Raw genomic sequence first — 24,387 nt, forward strand, 5'->3', positions numbered from 1 at the left:
AACATTCAAGCTAGGGACTCTCCAATAGCTATGTGCTTGACCTCTCATACAGAGGGACCTCCATGTTCTGACATTGCCTCACTTTTTAAAAAATAATAAGGAAACAGAGAAATACTATGGGGAAAATTCACTCCTGGCATAACTCTAATGAAGCCAATTATGTTAAACTAAGGATGAATTTGGTTCAGCAGAGCAGATCTTCTGCCACCATCCACTCCTTTTGCTCTCTGCAAATTGAGCTGACACCTCCTACAAGTCCCCTGCTGGGGGTTCTGCTGGTATGGGAAGATTCACCAGCAGGCATAGCTGGCCCCTATGTCTCCCTCCCTGCCAAAAAGACATATTGAGGTGGGTGGAGGTGTGTGCTGGGCCAAGACAGTGGGATAAGTGGCAAGAGCATGCGGGCTCCAGCTATGTGCTTCAGCCAGCACGCTGCCCTAACCAGCGCCAGGGCTAGTGCAGAGATTCAGGGAACCACAAGAGGCTTGTTTGCAATCTACCCCAGCTCTGCTTTACCCAGCAGAAGTTGGATGCAGCAGTGAAAGTGCCTCAATATATCTGGGTTGATTTCATTACATAAGCTTCTTGACAGAGCGTAATCAGGTGAACTTGACATCATTTACCGCAGGATAAACACTGAATTGTAAAAGTCAAATTGAATCCCTCGTGCTCTGAAAGAGGACTTGTGAAGTGCAGCAGTGCAAGTAGGGCCAGCAGATGTATAGAATGAGAAGGTTGAAGACTAGCGGAGTCCTAGGGATTTCAAAGAAATCTCCCTCACGCTCCACTGTATGTAGAAATCAATGAAAAAATCCAGAGGAAAGAACTTCTTAGTGTGGGGCGTACCAGGGGTCAACCAAATCTGCTGTATGGGTTGGCTTTAACTGATATGGACTGTGTCTACACTAGAGACCTTACAGCAGCACCACTGTAAGGTCTCCGTGTAGCTGCTCTATGCTGAAGTGAGAGAGCTCTCCCATCGGCATAATTAAACCTCCCCCAATGAGCGGCGGTAGCTATGTTGGCAGGAGAGCATCTCTCAGTGACCTAGCGCTGACCATAGCAGCGCTTCTGTCCATGTAACTTATGTCAGTCAGGGGGGTGTTTTTTTTCACACCTCGACCAACAAAAGTTTTACCGACAAAAGTGCTAGTGTAGACATAGCCTGAGTTAATGAAGAAATTTAACTTTAGCCACTAAGTGTTCTAAAGTGAAACATGAAGATGGCTGAAAACACTGCCCAGATCTATCTATGAAATGTATGCTATGAACACAGAGCCTGGCTATAAAACTGATAGTTTCTCCACAAAGCATGTGATACTGAATTGGGCCAACAATGCTGAATTTTATAAAGTTTTAAATAAACAACAACAACAACAACAAATTGAATACAGGGTCTTAAAAACTGACATTTTGCTTTTCTTATTAGACAATATATTGATAGTTTGTAAATATATATATATATATATATATATATATATATATATATATATATATATGGGTAAAAGTGCTCAAATATACTTTATCCTATTGTGCTATGTGTTTACTACTTTAATTTAATGGTTAAATTGATAGCTAATTATAATTTGATAAGAAAATGAGTTTGGAACATATAAGATTTACATGTTCAACATCTTAACTGTAACGTGGCTGGCTTACTTTAAAGTGTTTTCATATTTTGTCCTTAAGAACTCTAGAATCATTATAAGAACCAGGAAGTATATTTGTAGCAAATCATTTCAATACCGCTCAGAATTTTCACAGAAGCCCTTTGTTTCTTGTTGCGGGGGGAAGGAAGGGTTTTGATATCTGCCTACTTGCTGACACTCATTTACCCACGCTTTAAAATAGCCTCCACACTCAGGTCATGCAATCCAATGCAAACCAGCGATATTCTATCCAGAGCCATATCCATGTGGGCAATGATTATTAAAGTGACATATTCTTGAAGCATGAGAGCAGTGTTTCCCAAACTTGGGACACCGCTTGTGTAGGGAAAGCCCCTGGCGGGGGCAGGTTTGTTTACCTGCCACGCCCGCGGGTCCAGCCGATTGCGGCTCCCACAGGCCGCGGTTCGCTGCTCCAGGCCAATGGGAGCTGCTGGAGGCGGCGCAGGCCGAGGGACGTACTGACCGCCGCTTCCTGCCACCCCCATTGGCCGGCAGCAGCAAACCGCGGCCAGTGGGGGCCACGATCGGACCTGCGGACGCGGCAGATAAACAAACTGGCCCAGCCCGCCAGGGGCTTTCCCTACACAAACGGAGTCCCAAGTTTGGGAAACACTGCATGAGAGAGTACAATTGCCATCACAAAACAAGTCACACTGCTCTGCATTTCACACAAACTCACATGCCCGCGCGAATGCACACACACAAAAGGGGTTCTCTCCCCCTTTTAACTCTTTAAGAAATGGACACTGGATATGTAAAAAGGTTGTCTTCTTTGATTCTTGTGCTCGCCAGTCATTAAAAGGTTCCTTTCCAGAGCAGCACAAAAAAAGAAGAGCTGGTTGACAGAATATTTTTTTTTCTTACAAAGATGTGTCAACCCTGAGCTTGTAATTAAGAAGCTAAAATCTGTGATCTATATATATTTATATATATAAAAATAGATGATCATACTAAGACTAAAAAAGTGAAAGAAATCTCCGTCAGTACTATATTTTTTTGTCTTGACTTTTTGTAGCACAGTACCCCTTGTGATACAGAAACTAACAAATGCAAAGGATGTAGTTATGTGTGAAACTCACTTATTGATCCAATCACTCATATCAGTCCATTAAAGAATTGTCAGGTCAGTAGGATAATGAACACAGTAGCAGAAAATTGTAATCAATGTCAAACCTGTGGCAAAAGAAAAGAGATTTTATCACAAGATATTATTTTCTGTCCAAACCCTTGAGGGAAGATTTGTTTAGCATCACCACAATTGTTGATGGGATGCGAGGTGGAAATCTGTGCCAATTATGTAACAATCAGTACTGAAAGAGGCTAGAGAAATAGTGCAGCTACTCAAATTTTTACTGGGCATCAAGATTTAAATCATAAGCAACTGTAACATGATATTCTGAGCTTAGTGGTGTTACTATAATACTAAAAGACAAGCTTCTTTTTTCAGCTTCCTGTACCTTCATACCAATTTCATGTTGTTGGCAGATGGAGTGCAAGATATTCACCATTGAAACATACTCTTATTGTTGTGTTAGAAAAAAAATCCAAACTTCCTTGCAATAGGAATGATCATTTTGATGACCTGAATCACTGGACAGAAGCCCCTAGAGAAGGCCTGGGTGTCTGTGAAGAACTTTTGTCTTTTTGTTCCTTTTTTGATGTTGTCTTTTTGTTTTATTTTTCTTGAAAATGCAGCAACCTTAAGTTTGGCCTGATTTAGAAGGAAATTTGTTTTCTTTGTTTCTTTCTCTTTTTTTTTCTCGTTAAGGAAACCCTCACACCGTAAGATCCTTTTTACTTCTGCAGCATAATGCAGCTCAGAAAGTCTCCAATAATAAAGATCTGAGAAAGAATTCTCTCAAGAGTGGACATTGTCTTCACAGATATCTTGAAAGAAACAGGAAGCAGTTCAGTCTGGCACCTGGTACTCTTTGGGAAAACAAAAAGGGAAGCAGGCTGCAGTACTGCTCTCTTCTCATAGAAATCTGTAAGTATTTGTGGCATGGTCCATAGTCCAAGAGTGTAAGAAAAGGAGCAAGTTGGCTGTTTTTGTAGCTAAAACACAGTCTCTCTGACCAGAACCAGGATTATCTCCACTGTCTCTGCAGTACAAGGACGATGCAGATGATGAACAATGTAAACAGTGACTGGCTAGACTGGATTGCTGAAGAGTCTACTTCTCTCCTGTCTGAGTCAACAGGTGGTGCTTCCGTGGTGATGAAGTCAAACTCTGTCGGACAGATATCATCAGTGCAACCACTTCCGCTTCCTGAGCCACTGGTTTCATCACCTAGCACAGGGAGGTAAGAAAAACAACATAAGAACATAGAATTCAACCATTCATCCCTCAAATCCATTGTTCTGACTTTCAGAGAAGTAGCCAACACCTGATGTCTCAGAGGACGGTGGAAAAGCCCATCTCACAATTGGTGAATTATGCAGTGCTCCAAGACCCCAATTCAGCAAATTTCTTTAGCCTGTGTTTAAATCCATCTCTATTCTGCAAAGCAGTCACTAAAAGTCACTGGAGGTTAAGCAAGTACTTAAACTCTTGCTGAATAGGGATGGGTTTAAGCATGTTCTTAATGTGATGGCATGTACTCCCTGCATAATGTATGTTGGTAACCAAATGGTAACAAAGGAAACAAGTATCATATGAAAGCTTTAGAATGCAGGCTGCACAGGGCAGAGACTGTGACTTTTTCTATGTTATCAACAGCACAGAGAACACGTTTGCTCAATAAATAATACTGTTTTAATACATTAGTAACCTTGCACATATACAGAAAAGGTGATTCTCTTCTCTCTCTCGTACATCAGTGTAAAGCAAGAGTAACTCTTTTAAGTTAATGGAGTAACACTAGTGTAGGTAAGAGACGAAACAATCACTTTAGCTTTTTTAGCTCAACCCTTAGGTGTTTAGGCTTTCAATTTAAGGTTGTTTGCTGAACTATGGCACATCTGGATTCTTGAATATATTAATTAGGAATCCAGCTGCAAATTAGACCACTTCGATTTATTATGCCTATGTGTTTGCAATGATTCCTCTGTCTCATAAACTCATACCTTCTAAATGGGACAGTATCTAAGGCCTGGTCTACACTAGGCTTTTATGTCGAATTTAGCGCCGTTACATCGAATTAACCCTGCACCCGTCCACACCACGAAGCTATTTAGTTCGACATAGAGCTCTCTTAAATTCGACTTCTGTACTCCTCCAAAACGAGAGGCGTAGCGCTAAATTCGAAATGGCCATATCGAATTAGGCTAGGTGTGGATGGAAATCGATGGTAATAGCTCCGGGAGCTATCCCACAGTGCACCACTCTGTTGACGCTCTGGACAGCAGTCCGAGCTCGGATGCTCTGATCAGCCACACAGGAAAAGCCCCGGGAAAATTTGAATTCCTTTTCCTGTCTGGGCAGTTTGAATCTCATTTCCTGTTTGGACATCGTGGCGAGCTCAGCAGCACTGGCAACGATGCAGAGCTCTCCAGCCGAGATGGCCGTGCAATCTAATAGAAGGAGGGCCCCAGCATGGACTGATCGGGAAGTCTTGGATCTCATCGCTGTGTGGGGCGATGAGTCCGTGCTTTCAGAGCTGCGCTCCAAAAGACGGAATGCAAAGATCTACGAGAAGATCTCTAAAGCCATGGCAGAGAGAGGATACAGCCGGGATGCAACGCAGTGCCGCGTGAAAATCAAGGAGCTGAGACAAGGCTACCAAAAAACCAAAGAGGCAAACGGACGCTCCGGATCCCATCCCCACACATCCCGTTTCTACGAGGCACTGCATTCCATCCTAGGTGCGGCCGCCACCACTACCCCACCACTGACCGTGGACTCTGAGGATGGGATATTGTCCGCGGCAGGTTCCTCGTCGGACATGTTAGCGGACGGGGAAGATGAAGAAGGAGATGAGGAGGAAGAGGCAGTCGACAGCGCTGGCACCGCTGATTTCCCCGACAGCCAGGATCTCTTCATCACCCTTACCGAGATCCCCTACCAACCGTCCCCATCCCTTACCCCGGAGACAGAATCAGGGGAAGGATCAAGCAGTAAGTGCTTTAAATATCTAAACATTTATTTTTACAAGAACTGAAATATTTATAATATTAACAATGGCTGTTTCTTAAAGTGCTTAAATATGTAAACAATTATCTGCAAAAAAACTGGAATATTTACAATAGTAACAAAGGGTTTTTCATGATTTGTCTGCCTTAGGCTCTTCACAATTTAGTCCCAAGTATTTAAATTTTTTTTTACAATGTCCGGTAAGTCATGATTATGCTGCCCAAGACGCTCCACTCTTTAGTCCCAGTGCACCTACGCGAAAATCCGGTCAATATGGCCGGGGATGGAGGCGAAATCCTCATAGGAGAACTCCTCGTAGGTCTCATGAAGGTACATTTCCAGCCTGTTCATCAGGTTCCTGGGTAGGGCGATCTTATTGGGCCCTCCGTGGTAGGACACGTTACCGCGCCACGACACCATCAGATACTCTGGTATCATTGCCCTGCAGAGCATAGCGGCAAACGGCCCTGGTTTCTGAAGGCTTTCTCGAAACATCCTTTCCCTCTGGGACTCCGAGATCCTCAGCAGGGTGATGTCGCTCATTACGCCCTGCTTTGAATTAGGGAGGGGAATGTTAGTATTGGGACTGCTTTACAGCCACGCGGTGGAGGGAGAGGGGCAGCATACAGGGATCTTTCCCTGGAACAGCTGCGAGGGGGTGGGACAGGGGCATAGTTCATGCTGTCCTGATTGCTGGCAGCAGAGACTGGCATTGCTTTCAATGTGAAAGGAGGCCAGTGCTACTAGTACAGTTTTAAGCAGCCAGAAGTCTACGGCTTACCATGATTGCACGCTACAGAAGTTCAGGTGTCCTGCCACGCTTCTCAGATAACTGCAAGACCACTGCAGGACCCCAGGCACTGAAGGCGAGGGCCGAAAATTCGACCTTGTCCTGAGTGCGCATGTGAGAGGTGCAGTGCATGGTCTTGTTCACAGAGAAAGACTAGGTTCTTTGTACACAACTTCATTTATCTGTCTCAGGAATTCACTCCATTTTTCCCATTCACACAGACACATCTGCGACTGTCTCCCAACCCAGCCTGTCAGCACACTCCCAGAGGCTAGCGCAGATTAGGAGGAGGAAGAAGAAGACGCGGGAGGACATGTTCTCAGAACTAATGAGCTGCTCCCGAGCCCAGGCAGCCCAGCAGACACAGTGGAGGGAGAACTTGTCCCAAATGCACCGAGCAGTCATGGAACGGGAGGAGAGGTGGCGTCAGGAGGACCAGCAGGCTACTGAAAAGCTGCTTGGACTTCTGAGGGAGCAAACGGACACGCTCCGGCGCCTTGTGGATGTTCTGCAAGACCGGAGGCAGGAGGACAGAGCCCCGCTGCAGTCTATCTCTAACCGCCCTCCCCCGCCACCAAGTCCCACACCCCCCTCACCCAAAGTACAAAGAAGGAGGGGCGGCAAGGGCCGTTAAAACTTTCAGTCAACCCCTGCAGACTGCTCTAGCACTAGAAGGCTCTCATTCCCCAAAATTTTAAAAGTCCTTTCCTACACACCTCACAGAAGCCCCCGTGCAAGTTTCAACCCCCACGTTTCATGTCTGGTTCATAATAAAATATTCGTTTCTGTTAATTACTGTTTCCATGATTTTATTTTGGAGGAGAGTCTGTCTGAACGAGGGGAAGGGGCATGGTAATTGGACAGGACAGTCACCTTTACCAGGGTACAGAGGCGGGGTCAGGTCCAGGATCAGGACACATACCCAGTGCAGTGACTAGTGACCCTGTTCAATCTGGGAGGTGGTTTTCATGTTCTGGGGGGGGGGGTTGCTCTGTGACTTTGTGGCGGGGGAGGGCAGTTACAGATCTAATGCATCACAGAGCCCCGCAGCAGGGGAGCTGTAACCCTCCTCCCCCTGCCAGACAGTCACATAGCCGACACATACACGCTGTCCCGCCCAGGAGGGCTGGCAGGCTCTGTTGAAACAACCAGTCCACCACTGCGGAACCCGTCATTCCTGGAGTTTAGAAGCATCATTTGCATCACAACACTAAACCCGCACCCCGCCACAGTCTGCGTCCCAGGTTTAAAACATTCCCGCGAAAACAGTAATAAAGACAACGGTGTTCATTAACAAAACAGAACAGATTTTATTTTTTGGGAAGGGGGTGAAGGGGGTATGTAACTGGAGAGGATAGTCAACGGTAACTGGGTAAAGAAACGGTGGCAAGTTCAGGTTCTGAGTCCACAAACTTAAAATTCACTGGTGACCCTGCTCAGTCTGGAAACTGTCTTTCAAAGCCTCCCGGATGCACAGTGCGTCCCGCTGGGCTCTTCTAATCTCCCGGCTGTCTGGCTGGGAGTAATCAGCAGCCAGGCGATTTGCCTCAACCTCCCACCCCGCCATAAAGGTCTCCCCCTTGCTCTCACAGAGATTGTGGAGCACACAGCAAGCTGCAATAACAATGGGGATATTGGTTTCACTGAGATCACAGCGAGTCAGTAAGCTTCTCCATCTCCCCTTGAGACGGCCAAAAGCACACTCCACCACCATTCTGCACTTGCTGAGCCGGTAGTTGAACAGTTCTTTTTCTGTGTCCAGGGCGCCAGTATAGGGCTTCATGAGCCAGGGCATTAGCGGGTATGCTGGGTCCCCGAGGATCACTGTAGGCATCTCCACATCCCCAAGAGTTATTTTGTGGTCCGGGAAGTAAATACCTTCCTGCAGCCGTCTAAACAGACCAGAGTTCCTGAACACGCGAGCGTCATGAACCTTGCCCGGCCATCCAACGTTGATGTTAGTAAAACGTCCCTTATGGTCCACCAGTGCTTGCAGCACCATTGAAAAGTAGCCCTTTCGGTTGATGTACTGGCTGGCCTGGTGGTCCGGTCCCAGGATAGGGATGTGAGTCCCATCTATAGCCCCACCGCAGTTTGGGAATCCCATCGCGGCGAAGCCATCTATGATGGCCTGCGCGTTTCCCAGGGTCACTACCTTTGACAGCAGTACCTTCACGATTGCCTTGGCTACTTGCATGACAACAACCCCAACGGTAGATTTGCCCACGCCAAACTGGTTCGCGACTGACCGGTAGCTGTCCGGCGTTGCAAGCTTCCAGAGGGCTATGGCCACTCGCTTCTGGACAGTCAGGGCTGCTCGCATCCGGGTGTCCTTGCGCTTCAGGGCAGGGGACAGCAACTCACAAAGTTCGAGGAAAGTCCCCTTCCGCATGCGAAAGTTTCGCAGCCACTGGGATTCATCCCAGACCTGAAGCACTATGCGGTCCCACCAGTCCGTGCTTGTTTCACGGGCCCAGAATCGCTGTCCCACAGTATCCACAAGACCCATTGCCACCGTGATGTCCTCGGCACTGGGTGTCGTGGTTTCAGACAGGCGTGTGCTACTCTCGGAGTTCAGGTCCTCACCCCGGTGCCGTAGCCTCCTCGCCTGATTTCTCTCTATCTGCCTCAGTGAAAGGTCGATGATGAGCTGCGATGCGTTGACAACGGCCACAACTGCAGCGATGGTCGCAGCGGGATCCATGCTCGCAGTGCTGTGGCGTCCGCGCTGTCACTGACCAGAAAAGTGCGCGAACTGATTTCCCGCCGGCGCTTTCAGGGAGGGAGGGCGGGAGTGACGGACAGATGACGACAGTTACCCAAAACCACCCTCGACACATTTTTTTACCCAGAAGGCAATGGCGGCTCGACCCAGAATTCCAATGGGCAGCGGGGACTGCGGGAACTGTGGGATAGCTGCCCACTGTGCACCGCTTCCAATGTCGACGCTTGCCCCGTTAGTGTGGACTGACAAAGTCGAATTACTGTCCTTAGTGTGGACACACACGTTCGACTTTGTAATATCGATTCCACATATTCGATTTAACTAAAATCGAACTACTCTCGTAGTGTAGACATACCCTAAGAGAGGCTTCCATAAATGTCAATTTGCTGGCATGCAACCAACAAGACAACATATAAAATAAAATATTCAAAAAGTAAATAAAAAAAATTACTTTACCTTGTATCATTCCATTATATGACATTAGTCACTATACTACATTTAATTATGCTAATTTTATACAGGACATTGTGATAACTCAGAGTAAAGAAGCGTTGGTCTCTTAACATATCTTTTTCTGTACATGTATTCTAGCTCTCTAGCAGACCTAGCCTGCAATTATAGTGACAATAGTACTACTCCTTAGCACACCTAATGGCTATTTGCATGATATTTTTTTCATGCGTATTGTCCTATCTCTAGTGAATCTTCTGTATACACATGTGAGCATAATGCTCATTGTTTTCTGCCTCTAGAATATTGGAAGTTCTTCATTAAAAATTTGGAGAGGGATACATGATTTTATGTTATGACATAGCTGATTATTATTTATGTAGCACCAGCATGCTCAGGACTTTACAAACAAGCATGAAGACAATGTCCCTACTCTGAATAATTTACAGTTTAAATGATTAAAAGTGCACCTTTCATTTTATTCCTACATTTAGGATTTTTCTAACACTTCAATCCCTTCTATTCACTGTCTTTTGTGAGACAACAATGCTTTGTTCTCTTTATTGCATCTGTCCAGATCTTCTTACTGCATCACATCCAGATGTGTATTTGTCTCTGAAGTAAATCTGGCTTCTTTCCTGATATTTCCAAACCTTTTCTTCACCTGGTCAGCAGTGGCCAAGGCAGTTCATGGTAAAGTACTAGAAATTTAATTTTTTGATTAAGCAAAATGAGACTAAGGAAGTTAATGTCTGAAGTTCCACTGTATCAGATACTTAGACTTTGTGTACACTACAGAGTTATGCCGCTGTAATTAACACGGTGTTGCATGTCTACACTATGTCGGCAGAGTGCATCCACACTCAGAGCCATCCCTTGGGTAGGGCGAATTGGGATGACCGCCCTGGGCCCCGCGCTTTGGGGGGTCCCGCACTTCGATCAAATCGGGACTGTCCTGATATTTAACCCTTTGTCCTGTGTCCCGACCATTGTACGATTGGGATATAATTTGTCCCAATATTCGGGTGAGGAGGCGGGCGGGGAGGTGAGGCAGGCGGGCTAGCAGGGTGAAGAGGTGAACGGGGAGGCGAGCGGCAGGCGGACAGGCAGGAGGGGGGTGAGGAGGCGAGTGGCGGCCGGGCGGATGGTGAGGAGAGTAGCAGGGAGGCTGATTTGTCCTGGGCTCCACACCCCGCTAGGGACGGCCCTGTCTGCACTAGCAGTTCTTGCATCAACACAGAGAACAGTGCACTGTGGGTAGCTATCCCACTGTGCAACTGGTTGCAGGGTGCCTTGGGACAGGTTTGCAATGCCTCATGGGGCGGGTACAGCATCACATGATGCAGATTTCTCAATCCCATCGTTCCATGGGCATCCTATTAGACTACTGGCCACTTTTCAACTGAAGTGTATGTGAGGGGTGGGAGGAGGGAAGACTGTGTGGCAGGGAGAGTGTGCGTGTGTGTGTGTGTGAGAGAGAGAGACAGAAACAGTGTGTGTTGGGGAAGTGTGTGAGAGATTGTGTGTGTGGGGTGCATATGTGAGAGAGACAGCGTGTGTGTTGGGGAAGTGTATGTGTTGGGGGAGAGTGTGTCGGCATGCTGTCTCTTTAAGTTCAGACAGCCCCTGAACGACCAATCCTGGGGCAGGGGGACACCTTCACACATGAGGCCTGGGCTCTGCACAGCACATCAGTCTCTCTCCGCCCACCCCCCGCAGCAGCAACCCACTCTGCCCGCCAGCCAATTCCACATTAATATTTGTGATTCCCTCCGAGTTCTCCCACAGTCTCTTCAGCTACCAGGAGCGGCATCCTCAGGAGCTGCCTTTTGTCGACAAAACTGTGTAGTGTAGACAAGGCCTTAGTGTAACCGGTACAACTATAACACTAGATAGAGAGTATACGCAGAGGAAGAGGCAGTTTTAATGAGAGGCTGCAGACAGGAATTGGGGTATGATAACCTCAAAAAAGTGACTAGAGGGTACACCAATCCCTGTCTGAAACGTCAAAGAGCATGAAACAATGGGTCTGAGAGGTGGGAAATGCCCCAGTCATCTCACTCAGAGCCCTTTGGCCTATGAATTGTGCAGCCATGGAATTAGACATTTTTCTAAAATATCACAAAATTCAGCATTTTTCTGTAGAATTCATTATTTTGTTGTAACCAGGCACTTGGCAATTTTCTCTCTCCCTGCCCTGCTGGGACCTGCCTACAACTGTTTCTTGTTTTACATTTTGCCCACAGAGAGTAATCAGTTGGATTACAGTGTGCGTTCTGGCACAGTTCTCAGGAGCCAGGCTGGAGGTGGATTGATGAGCTAGAGCTGGTGTACAGTTTACACCCAGAAAACAGGGGAGCAAGCTGTGCAGCTAGGCTGTTTAGAGAATAGAGCAAACGCTGAGGCCCAGGGATTTTGAGAAGATAAATTGCTGAAACTGACTCTAAGCTCCCACCTTAGTCCTGTATGCATTTGGGTGCAGGAGGCAAGAATGGAGAAAGAACAAATGAACATTGCAGCAGAATGTGGTCCCACTGTGCTGCTGAGTACATGGGCTCCTGATTATTACTGTTGTTTATCTTTTGAGTCAGGTGCACATTCACATGGAGGGAGGGGACTGAATTTTTGAAACAAGGAGCTTACGGATGCAGGGATAGACTCAGGCAGTTGCTGTGGTAGAAAGCTGGGGAGATGAATTGTAGCAGGAGGAAGGGGAGAGGCAAATATAATGCTACATCTTAAAAACAAAACAAAACAAACATGTAATTGCTTCAATAAGACATAAGCCTAGCACCTCCCTGATCAGTTTACTTGTACATTTTATCTCTTTCCCCCACCCTCCATACTTTGTCCTCTTCTCAGATTATACAATCTTCATTATATGGGAATGTGCTTGCAAAGTCTATAGTGTATTTTGGTTGCTACCATAATCTAACTAACAAACTGCAGTAATAACAACTAGTAGCACAAAATCAGATCCGTTTAAAAAAATACTGCGTGAGTCTGATCTTGAAAAGTATAAACCGAAACGTTCTCATGAAGACCACAGAACTCCACCCATATATGATTTCTCCTTGAAGACTTTTACTAATATGAAGATCGTGGAGTACACTGTATTCTTTGATTGAGAACTTGAATGTGGAACTTGATCAGTAACAACTTTCAGCAGGGATTCTAGCCAGTAAATGGTCAACCTTGAGAGAGGGAATGATATCACTGAAGCAATTTTAGTATTTGTTTACGTGGGAAAGTTTTGCCAGATAAACTAATTAATTAGACTGGTGCAAACCTCCATGTGGACACTTACCGTGGTTTAACAGACAATTGTGATTTAGCTCCCAATCTACTTAAATTAAATTGAAATAAGCATGTCCACACTGTGGGATGCACCAGTTTAACTAAATCAGTGTGAGGTCTGGCTTATGCTTAAAATTGAGGTTGGCATAACTATGGTGCTCAGGGGTGTGAAAAATCTACAACCCTGAGCCCCGTAGCTACGTTGACCTAACCCCCAGTGTAGACACAGCTAGAATGCTTCCTTGACCTAGCTACTGTCACTCAGGTAGATGGTGTTCCCACAGCACTGGAAAAATCCTTTCCATTGCTATAGACTGGATTGACACTATGAGGTTATGCCGGCATAGCTATAGTGAAGTAGCCATGCCTCTATAGTCCCTGTAGTATAGACATGGCCTAAATTCACACCTTAGGCTAAACTGTCTTATGTAGACAAACCCTTACATTGCTTCACTTTTCCAGCCCAGGACCATCTGGAATAAGGTATACTTAGCAGATTACTATAACTAAGGAGAGTTATTATAATTTATAATGGCCCTGATGGGGTGGGTTTATGAATTTGTTTGGAGGATATGTTTGTTCACAAAATCAGTTGCTTACTTGTATCCTGGAAGTTCACATCATTTCCATTGTATGCATTCTTCAGTTTGTTAGTCATGACTCTTAGGGCCATGATTTGTTGCCGTATGAAGGTGTCGGGCCTTGTGATGTCCACATCTACTTCGGGATTGTTGATCTGGTTGGTCAGCCCATCATTCATAATCTCAGGCAGGTATCTAGACAACAAAATGAACAATTGGCTCAGTATATAATGTTTTATGGAAATGCGGACCATACTGCAAATTCTATTCTAAGCAATTTGACAGTATTAACTGTCTTTAACATTTCTTATAAAAATATTTAGAAAACCACTTTGTCAGTTTTACAGAGTCTAATAGCTACTGTTCTTTTGGAAGAGCTTTGACATATGGAAACAAAGAAGAGTTAACATCATCTGACTGGTTAACTCTGCATACTATCAGCAAGTGCTCTTGCCTCTGCAAACCATAGTTGAGATTAACTAGTATAGAGAGAAAACTCTAAATGTCCAGATCCTCAGCTGATGAAAACTGGTGTAGTTCCATTTATGTCAGAGGAGCTACATTATTTTATACCAGCTGATTATCTAGCCCAGTATTCCTTTGTACTTTTTAAATTTTTATCCCTCTTGTTATCAGGGTGGCCTTACCATGAAGCGAACTGAGGTGGCCGCCTCAGGTGCCAGACTGGAGGGGGGGGGGCACCACTAGGACCCAGAGTGTAGAAAATTGTGTCTGCTGCTGGTGCATATGTATTATCTCTGCTCTAGATGCACAGAGATGGTGGAGTGCTGTGCTGGAGGAAGGAGGGCACAAGAGACATAACAGGCAGGCAGGAGAAAAGGTGAGAGGGAATAACAGAAAGCAGCAGGAGCTGCAGGGAGAGAGAGAAGGAGGGCACAAGAGACATAACAGGCAGGCAGGAGAAAAGATGAGAGGGAATAACAGAAAGCAGCAGGAGCTGCAGGGAGAGAGAGGAGGACTAATTAACACCCGCTTCTCAGGGAGCGTCCTGTTTCCTGCTGCTTCCCTGAACCCACTTGAGGAGAACAGGCAGTCAACTGAAGTAGTTGGAGCCAGTTAGGCCTTTAAGATGCTGATATCTTCCCTCACTCAGGCCCTGCTACCAGCCTGCTTATTTGTCCCCTTCAATTGAGTGTTGAGAGCCACTATAGCTGGCATAGAACTGCAGTCATGAGTGTCCTCCGGGGCAGCATTCAAAAAAGAAAGAAAGCAAAGAAAGCTTTTCTATCTAAGCAGGAAGGAGCTCTCCTGAGATACATAGACACAAATGTTCACAGTGAGCTCTCCGGCCCCAGTAAGGATGTGAGTGGTGAGAAGATGCCTGATCTTCCAGTTAGTCAGAGTGCAGGTGACCTGGTAGCTACTGCAGCATCCATATCTCCATCGCAAATGGATGTAACCATGCACATTCCTGAAGAAAAGTGTAGATCAGAGAAGAGTGTGGTGGAGGCGCAAGAAACAGCTGCTGCTGAGTTTATTTCCTTAAGTCTAGATGATCCAGGACTGTGGATCCACTTGAGCAGTAGCCTGAGGGACTTCCTTGTACTGCATGGGCCACAGCAAGTGAAAAACTTCATGTTCCCCAAAAACAATGAAAATAGAAGTTTCCATCCAACACATTACTGGCGTGAAATCCCCAATGGTGACAAAGTGGAGGCCATGGCTTATGTACTCAAAAACCCAGAATGTTGCATACTGTTTTTGTTGCAAACTCTTCCAGTCTAATGTTCCAGCCACATTGGGTTCTACAGGAACAAAGGACTGGAAAAATCTGGCTAGAAATCTGGCATGCCATGAGAAGGGAGCAAATCACCAGAGAGCATTATTCCATAGGAGGAAAGAGCTTGAGATGAGACTAAGGTTAAAGGCCACCATAGATGATCAGCGTCAAGCAAAGATTGCATCAGAGTCTCTTTACTGGCAAAATGTTCTGAAAAGGCTCATTGCCATTGTGAGAATGCTTGCTACCCAAAACCTAGCACTGCGTGGCACTTCAGATCAGCTGTATGTGCCAAACAATGGAAACTTCCTTAAAATTGTGGAGGTGATGGCTGAGTTTGATGCTGTATTCCAGGAGCATCTAAGAAGAGTCACCACCCAAGAAATGTACACACAACACTACTTTGGAAAAACAATTCAAAATGAGATCATATAGTTACTGGCAACATTCATTTTAAAATCCCCTTTAGAATCAGATTCATTCCAGGAACAGCCATGACATTCACAAAATGTTGGTTTGCTCTGCTATGATTGCTGAGACTTGAAAAGAGTCAAATGAATTACACACACACACACACACACTTAAAAACTGTATTTGCCATAAGAAGGATGAACTTTAAAACAAAAGTATTAAAGATATGAAATCAACAACTTTATTGCATTGGCTCTCCAAGATAAGACTTTATTCCAAAGGGCGAAATGTAGCGGATAGCGCATGATACACTCTCAGTTTCAGAATGGGTTAGTTTTAATGACTCAGTGCCTAATTTTCAAGTTTGGGTGCCCAAAATTAGACATCTAAATCTAGCTTTAAGATCTTAAATCAGATTTGAGGTGACTAAAATTATTATTTCGTTGTCTTTATGCAGATTTAGTTGCCATACTTTAAGCACATACATCTTTAGTATTGCACTGTCAAGCCACAGTTAGCAAAGAACTTTAGCATTTGTTAAATTTAAGCACACTTTAAGAAAGCCCGTTGACTTCAAAGCACTTAAAGTTAGGCACACACTTAAGTACCTTGCTGGATCAGGGCCTCAGTATATTTGCAGCACATGAATGAAGTATTTAGACAATTGTTATCATAGTGGCTCACCTGTTTTCACAAAGGAAAGTCTCTTTTGAATGTAAAAGGCTAAACATTGCTACCCTTTCTTTAAACCAGGGATATAGAAATTCAAAGTCCAAGGTGTTTTTTGAGTGACATGTTCCCCCTGAATGACAGCCAAGCACATGTTCTTACAAAAGCATTTTGATGTGTATGTGGTAGGGTTAAGTCACACAAAATTGGAAGCCGTGGCAGGAGACCATTTTTGACAGAAAATTGGCTGCTGGATGGGCAAAGTTGTTCAAAAACAGCTGCTTATGTTGCAGTTCTGAAAGTGGAACGACCCCTGTGGGTATTAAGCTTTGCTGCTGCTCTTGCTGTTAACCATCCCTTTTGGTGCATGGTAATAATAACTATTCGAAATAAAAATAGAATGGGAGAGGCTAGCCTGGTTCTGTGTCCAATGATTTCTCTCACCTCTTTGACAAGTGAGAAGCTGGACATTACTGTTTATTTTCTATTTGTTTCTTGCTCAGATATAGCAGTAGTTTAGTGCCGTTTACATTTTCTAAAATCTTAAACCATTTCTTCATTCCTCTTTAGCCTTTCCATACTCCTTACTGGACTCAGCAGGCAGGACAAAAATGCTTTTTGGCCCCTGTTATGCAAGTCCCACAAAGCTTATTTAAAACCAGTCGATTTTTTTTCAATATGCAGCTGATGTTCCAGAGTATTTTCTTTCTTTTCAAGACTAAAAATGGCTGATGATACTTTTCAGATTGCTTACATAAAAAAATCCACCCCTGTGGTGAACAAACATGGATGGGTTTTCCACTTCATGAATGACATCTGACTTAAAGGGCAGTGTCCTCCATATTCTGCTGCTGCAGCAGCTGTTTACTTAACACTGGGAAATTCCACGCAGTAAGTGCTGTAGCTTTCATTGGTGTCTAGTCTTGTGGGGAAGACAACACAAAATGCAGCAGGGAGGTTCACTCAAGCTAGGATAATGGCAGATAAGCTTACCCAGCCTGCTAAGATAAAAGGGCACTTACAATTGGCTCACTTGGCCAACCAGACAACCCCATCTGTCTCTTTTCAATCATAGGGCAATCCCCAAAGGGATTGATATGTGTGTGTGTGTGTGTGTGTGTGTGTGGCAGCTGTGCTGAGGTGGGATATAAGGGAACACAAGGAGTGGAAGGGAATGGTTCATCTGTCAAGTCACTGGAAGGGGAGTCCCAGCAAAATTAGATTGGAAACCATACATTTATTAATAGAAAAAATTTGTTTAGTTGCTGGGCTTAATGCATTTTCTCCAATGGCGCTGAACAATAGCTTTGTTTCAGCTGCACTTAATTGCGGACATCTGTTGTCAGAAATGGGCCATTTTCTTAGTATAGACAATGCTCTAGTGCAGGGATCGGCATCCTTTGGCCCGCGGTCCGCCAGGGTAAGCACCCTGGTGGGCCGGTTTGGAGTGGCGAACCGCGGCCAGTGGGAGCTGCAATTGGCTGAACCTGTGGACGTGGCAGGTAAACAAACCAGCCCAGCCCGCCAGGGGGCTTAACCTGGTGAGCCGTGGGCCAAAGGTTGCCAATCCCTGCTCCCTCCTTCCACCCAACACAGCGAGAGCCCGAACTCTATGGGACCAGGCAGCTAAAATGTGTTCTGTAGGAGAAGGGAAGAGATGCTTGCGGCTGGCTGAGACTTCAGCATTGTATGCATGGCATTTTACTTGTCATGATATTTGAGTATCTTAGTTTATTTCAAGGGCTAATAATTGGGATTTGGTATAACTGAATACTAACGCCTGAGACTTCTACAAATTCCATCCTATCTTTTATAATAGTCATCTGGGTGAGCAGATCACCAACTGTCATTAGGACCTCACCTGCACAGAGGATAACGTTGTTACCCAAGTCTCTTGCATTTATTCCCAAGATACTCTTTTAAAAACAAACAAACAAACAAAATTTGTGTACCAGTTTCCATGACCACGAATATAAGATGTGATGGGGCAGCCCTGCTGGGTACTTCTCAGAAGGCACTAGGTTTGAAGCATCTATCATTAACTTTGATTCTGGCTATAAGAGTTTTTTAGAAACGGGATTCCATCCATCTTGTAAATGTTCCCAGTTCCACACCATCCAACTCCCCCCTCCTCTGTCCCAATATTTACATTTGACCTTATCAAACAAATGCTTTTTCTGTATCAAGGGTCATCAACATAACAAGTGCATCCTTCCAGAAAGTCAAATGGATCATTCCTGTAACTCTGCATGTTGTTTGCTAATTGGTGGCCTTGGATTAACCCCATCTGATCTCATGGCAGTAGAGACATACCAGTGGATTTTAATAACCACAAGTGACCTTGGTGTTCTGCCTCTTTCAAAAGATGGAAGAGCTTCCATTTTCTATAACCTCAGTTTCATAACATACATTTTCTGGTATATGCAATGTTAAAAGGTGGATGTGTTGAATGAAACACAAGAGCCAATGTGTATTTTGCAATTCTACAACTCTATTTTCTTTGATCAGAAGCACCTAAGACACTGTTTAAAAAAAATATTTTTTCTTTTGTTATATTTCCCTGTTCATTGCCTAGGTATCGCAGTACCTGGAGTGGCTCACAGCAAAGAGTGCCAAACTCAGGTCAGATTGTTAGGCTATGGCTACACCATGAGGCTTTTAGCGACACAGCTGTGCTGCTACAGCCGTGCTGCTAAAAGCCGTGCAGTGTAGCTGCTGTTTGTCGGCAGGAGAGCGCTCCTGCCAACAAAGCACTGTTCATACCAGTGATTTTCATTGGTCAGACTTTTGTCGTTCGGGGTGTGTGTGTTTTTTTAACACCCCCGAATGACAAAAGTTTTGCCGACAAAGTGCCAGTGTAGACAAACCCTTAGAAATCAGGGCAGCTACCACATTGAATACTTAAACAAAAAACTAACATCCACTGAGCAAACTATGCTACAATCAAGCAAAAATGCTATGCAATTGTCCGGGCAGTTAAGCAGCTTAAACCCTATTTGTATAACAAAAAGTTCACTGTACTAAGTGACCATGCCCCACTAGCATGGCTACACCGAGCTAAGGGAACCAATTCTAGATTACTTCTTTGGAATCTATTGTTGCAGATGCTTTATCGAGAATAGGGAATCCTTAAGATCTATCCAGAAGTGTCAGTGACACCCCTTTCATACATTGGTGAGCGGGGGGGGAGGCACTAGGGAGGGGTGTAGAGGCATGAGCAGTGGGCGGGGGACATCGGGGGTGGGGGCCGAGCAGGAGCAGGGCCTGGGGCAGAGTGGGGGTGGAGCATGGGTGGGAGAAGGCCAAGTGGGGGTGGGTCTCAGGGTGGATCATGGGCGGGGCTGCAATCCAGGTCTAGGGAGCTTCCTCTGCCCATGCCCTGAGGAACTTATGAAGAGAATCTAAGTGACTGGCAGACTATTACACTAGGGAATAGGCTAGATCACCCAACTGTTTTTTTCTATCTCTAACTTCTGTGATTCACTCTGGAATTCAAAATACATGCCTATATCTACCACTGGGTAAAAGGGAGGCTAGCACAGGAGCCAAGGCAGAGAACAGGCAAACATACGAATACAAAGAAATCAAATCCTTTATTTACTAACAGGCCAGCTTCTGCTGCCCTGATTCATGCTGACTCGTACTTTATTGTAGATACTAGTCATCATGAGTAAGGGTACATTTTATGCTACAGTAAAGAGGAATGACCTTGCTCTCTAGGGCATTGTCAAATTTCACATATCCTGTTAATTACATTTCACTGACACTTGGAGTAATAGTTTCTCTTTTGTTCCATGATGTAAATATTGCAAAAGGAAGGGTGCAAGAGAATTGCTCCTTTGTAAACTCAAAAGAAAACCTACCCATTTTGGATGGACCAAATCCTGCAAATTTAAGACAATATCAAGCCCTAATCTGTAGAGGTGCCTGGGGCAAAAGGGAGCTGAGTACTGGCCATGGTACTGGCCATGCACGTAGTACAAAAAACTAGAATTGCTCAAGGAAACCAAGAAGGATTTTAGCAGGCATGCTGTAGGGCTCTTTTCAATAGAAGCAGCATGCATTCCTTATTAATGTGTGCTTCACAGAGCAACACACACTAGCCAGCTTCCTTTTGCCAGCAGAGCACACCTGCATGAGGTTGCAATTTATAAAGCATTGCTAGAATAAGAGCGATTGTGGAGGAAGGTGATTTCAAACTTTACTCTCACATGGTCCTTTTAAGATGAACATAGTAATACATGACATGGCTAAAACCCCACTGCATATTGTTATATATAAACATTCCTGCTATTGTTCTGTTAGCTGCCATTTGCCTCCCTCACAGGCTTCAGGGGCACTCAGTGGATGGGGCCTAACAGCTAAGCATTAAGAAAATACTACTCCTGGCTTTGGAGAGTAGATTTATACCAGTTCTTATCAAATTACAGTCCATGGACCACCTGTAGGCTGCAGAGCCCTTTGGGCTTGTCTGCAAAATGAAACTTTTGACAATTAAGCAGTGGGGGATTAAGACATTGGGAGGGGAGGTGGGTCCATGAGGGAATCTTTTTCTTACAAAGTATCCAGCAATGGAGAAGTTGACATACGCTGACTTATGACATATTGTTAATTTTTTTCATAGTTGCATCTTAGGCTATTGGCTACACTAGGACTTTGGTTGCTAAAACTTTTGTTGGTCAGGGGTGTGAAAAAAACAACCCCTGACCAACAAAAGTTTCACCAGCAAAAGCGCTGGTGTGGACAGCGATATGTTGGGAGGAGAGCGTTTCCCACTGTCATTACTACCGCCACTCATTGGGGGTGGTTTCATTATGCCGATGGGAGAGCTCTCTCCCATCGCATAGAGCAGCTACATAGGATACCTTACAGCCGCACAGATGCACCAGTACAGCTATGCTACTGTAAGGTTCAGAGTGTAAACATAGCTTAAGACAAAAGACATCCAGTTCAGTTCAAACTTGAAGGGTTTGTTGCTGTTTCTGTGGCTGTCTAATTTTCATCTACTAGCTTGTTTCCACAAATAGGTAATGGTTAATAAATCTAAAAGGCGTGCTTGAAACTGTATCACAGCAGTAAGGAACTGCATTCATTGGGCACTCAGGACTAGAACTGTGTAAAGGAGTGAATTTTTGGTTTGCCAGCAATTTCAAAAAATTGGAAAAAAAAATAATTTCAGGTCAACCTGATCAAAATTTGTCCGAATTTTTGGTGACTCAAAAAGTCAGGATTTTTTTTGTTTCATGTTGTATGAAATACTTCATTCAACCTGAAACAAAGTGTTTTGTTTCTATTTCAGGCATCTTTAAACATTTTAAAATATAACAAGCAAAGGTAATTTGGAAACGAAGGACAAGATTCACCAGGAGACTTAAGTGCCGTTCATGAAACCAAGGAGGAGCAGAGAGTGCTGCCACCCCTTTATAGCCAATAGCTTTGGAGCCACAACTTGAACTGAGGTTCCCACATCCCAGCTGAGTGCCCCAACTACTCAGCTATTGAAATGGGTATCTGTCAACTCTCCAGTCGAAGCCATTCCACTTTGTATAATAAATTAAATAGTCATTGGAACAGGGCATGAGAGTGACTCTCTAGCGTAGTGGTTAGGGCACTCATGGGTGGGGGACATCTGTGTGTTCCAGTTCCAGTGAAGACCCACTAGGGTTTGGGCCTAGGGATTATCACTCTTCCTCACCTAAATCCCCTAAGAATCTAGCTTTAAAAACATAAAAATGTTTCAATTTGGAAAGGTAAAAACCCTTTTTTTCCTGACCAAAACAATTTGCCAAAATCAATACAAATTTGTGAAATGTTTTGGTCAACCCGAATCTGCATTTTTCTGTGAAAAAACTTTGGCCAAAAATTTTCGCCTAGCCCTACTCAGAACCCATAGCTCCTCCCTTCACCCCAGCAGCACTCATAGCTGTTGCTAAACCAAATTGTAACCTTCCCTCAACATGCTCCCTGATCCAACCTGTCCACCACTTTCTCAACAATGACTATCCACATCTGTTTCCCACCTGCTGAATCAATCTGTGAATTTAGCAATCTTCCAGCAACAGTCCTACCACAAAATAGTGATCCAACCTGACTTCAAAGTTGAAAATTACAGAAAAATTGCTGAAATATGAGAGCAGATGCCAAAGCAGTTTTTGCAATGATGTGGTGTAAGGTCAGGCCTTCCACATGAGGCAACTAGGAAGGTTACATTTATTACATCCCGGCTATTTTTCAGTTTTACTCAACCAATAACCAAAAGGATTGCCAATAAATAGTAAAATAGAGCTGAAATTCCAATATCTGCTACATCCTAAGTGAAGATCCCATGTGTAAATTGCTTCACTGTTTGTCGGTCACTACACAGTGACACTAACAAGTGCTAAAGGGCTCTTTGCGATCTCAGAATAAATAATACACCTAGAATCTAACCAACGAATAGTCTCCATGTTCAAATCCTGACACAATGTGAACATTCAAAATGACTCACACTCTAGATTTAATGGCACCTTGATGGTAAGTGCTCCCAGCTACTAGCTTTCCTTGGCAATTACTTGTTCTGCCCTATTTCGATTTCAGCGCTTTAAGTGGTTTTGTAAACAAGCCTTAGAACACATAACAAGCTAACCATTCCAAGGCCAGATGTGGAATTAGTATGCTACTATCTGGGGAGGAGTCTTCCTCACCTAGCTTTGGTATGGCCATTCCAGCAGTCCTCTTCATTTGACATGCCAGCTGTCACTCTTTCATCCTTGCAGATAGTATATGGTAAAGTTGACCAGAACTTTTTTGAAAGCTTCAGTTTTTCTTTAATGTCTGTTACCTGATCAAGAGACAAGAGGCACACTTGGTTAAAGAGGACATCCATACTCACTGTCATTTTTAAGAAAAGAGTGTTTAATTCCATACTACTTGATGGTGGAGGTTAAGAAGATCAATGGTACTAAAAGTCAAATTCCTGTATTTCCGAGCAAGGCACATTGCATTTGGGTTGAGTAAGCACAAATAATCCAAGACACCTTTAACTCACTCTTCCTCAAGCTAGACGTTTTTAAACAGAGAGAAAAGGGATAGCAACAGAGAGAACATTTTGTTTTTCCCTATTCTCCTTTTTGACTGAAGGGTTCTAAATTTCCATCCTCCCAAGCATCAATCTGCATGATAGTCTAATAAATGCCAATTCAATAAAACAGTGTTTCATCAGATAAAATGTCTCACCCACTGATCTACTTGGTTTTGTAAATTGTCTAAATAATTATATTTAATTCTACATGTCTAGCGTCTAATAACTGTTGAACTGGTAGTGAACAGATGCAAAGTACCCAAAAGCTGTGAGTAAAATGCAGTAGATTTGGAGTCTGTGATGCTGAAAAGATTACACACACACACACACACACACACACACACACACACACACACACACACATATCCATCTATATAACTAGAGCCAGATAGATATTTATATGTAGACCTCAACTTCAAGAAATGATAGGACAGATTTAGAACAGGTCCCTGAAGTTGCAAGCTCCCTTCTGTGCAAGAGATTGCACCGGTTGGTATAAGCCAGCAAACCAGTGCAAACTTGCTTTCAGCATGTATTTGATGAATGTTCAGACTAAAATGTTATCAGTTTTTGTTTTGCATTTGGTTTACAAGGGCAGAAAATCTATAAACGTAGCTAAAAGGCACAACAAAGGGTAGGCTACAAAAGATTAATGGTATCATTGGGCCTGCAATGGTTGTTCTTATGGAAACAGATGCATTTCATATTAAATGGAATAGGATTATGGGGAACTTGTTGAATAGCTGTCAAAGGAAATCACTGAGTTTTATTCTTTAAAAACCAAGAAATAAAAGCTCTCTGTTCTTCCATTCAGTTTTAAGATAGGCTTTTCAGTGGTTAAGGTACAAGATTGTACTTGGCTATTTATCTCTTTTATCTTTTGTTCTGAAGAGAGTGCAGCTCTCTGAACAAATGCCCCAC

General features: G+C 44.2%; 1 protein-coding gene across 1 annotated transcript in view; it reads right to left on the reverse strand.

Annotated features, from left to right (window-relative positions):
- Positions 1 to 3,757: 3,757 nt before the first annotated feature.
- The window catches only part of GPC6 (glypican 6), a 1,130,045-nt gene continuing 1,109,415 nt past the window's right edge, over positions 3,758 to 24,387 (reverse strand). Inside the window, exons 7-9 of the mRNA XM_065417255.1 lie at positions 23,090 to 23,226; positions 13,605 to 13,780; positions 3,758 to 3,960 (exon numbers count right to left, since the gene is read on the reverse strand). Of these exons, the coding sequence (XP_065273327.1) occupies positions 3,758 to 3,960; positions 13,605 to 13,780; positions 23,090 to 23,226 (516 nt within the window). The remainder of the gene's footprint in view (positions 3,961 to 13,604; positions 13,781 to 23,089; positions 23,227 to 24,387) is intronic.

The sequence above is a fragment of the Emys orbicularis genome, chromosome 1 (genome assembly GCF_028017835.1).
Source record: "Emys orbicularis isolate rEmyOrb1 chromosome 1, rEmyOrb1.hap1, whole genome shotgun sequence".
In the NCBI taxonomy this organism is placed as follows: domain Eukaryota; kingdom Metazoa; phylum Chordata; order Testudines; family Emydidae; genus Emys; species Emys orbicularis.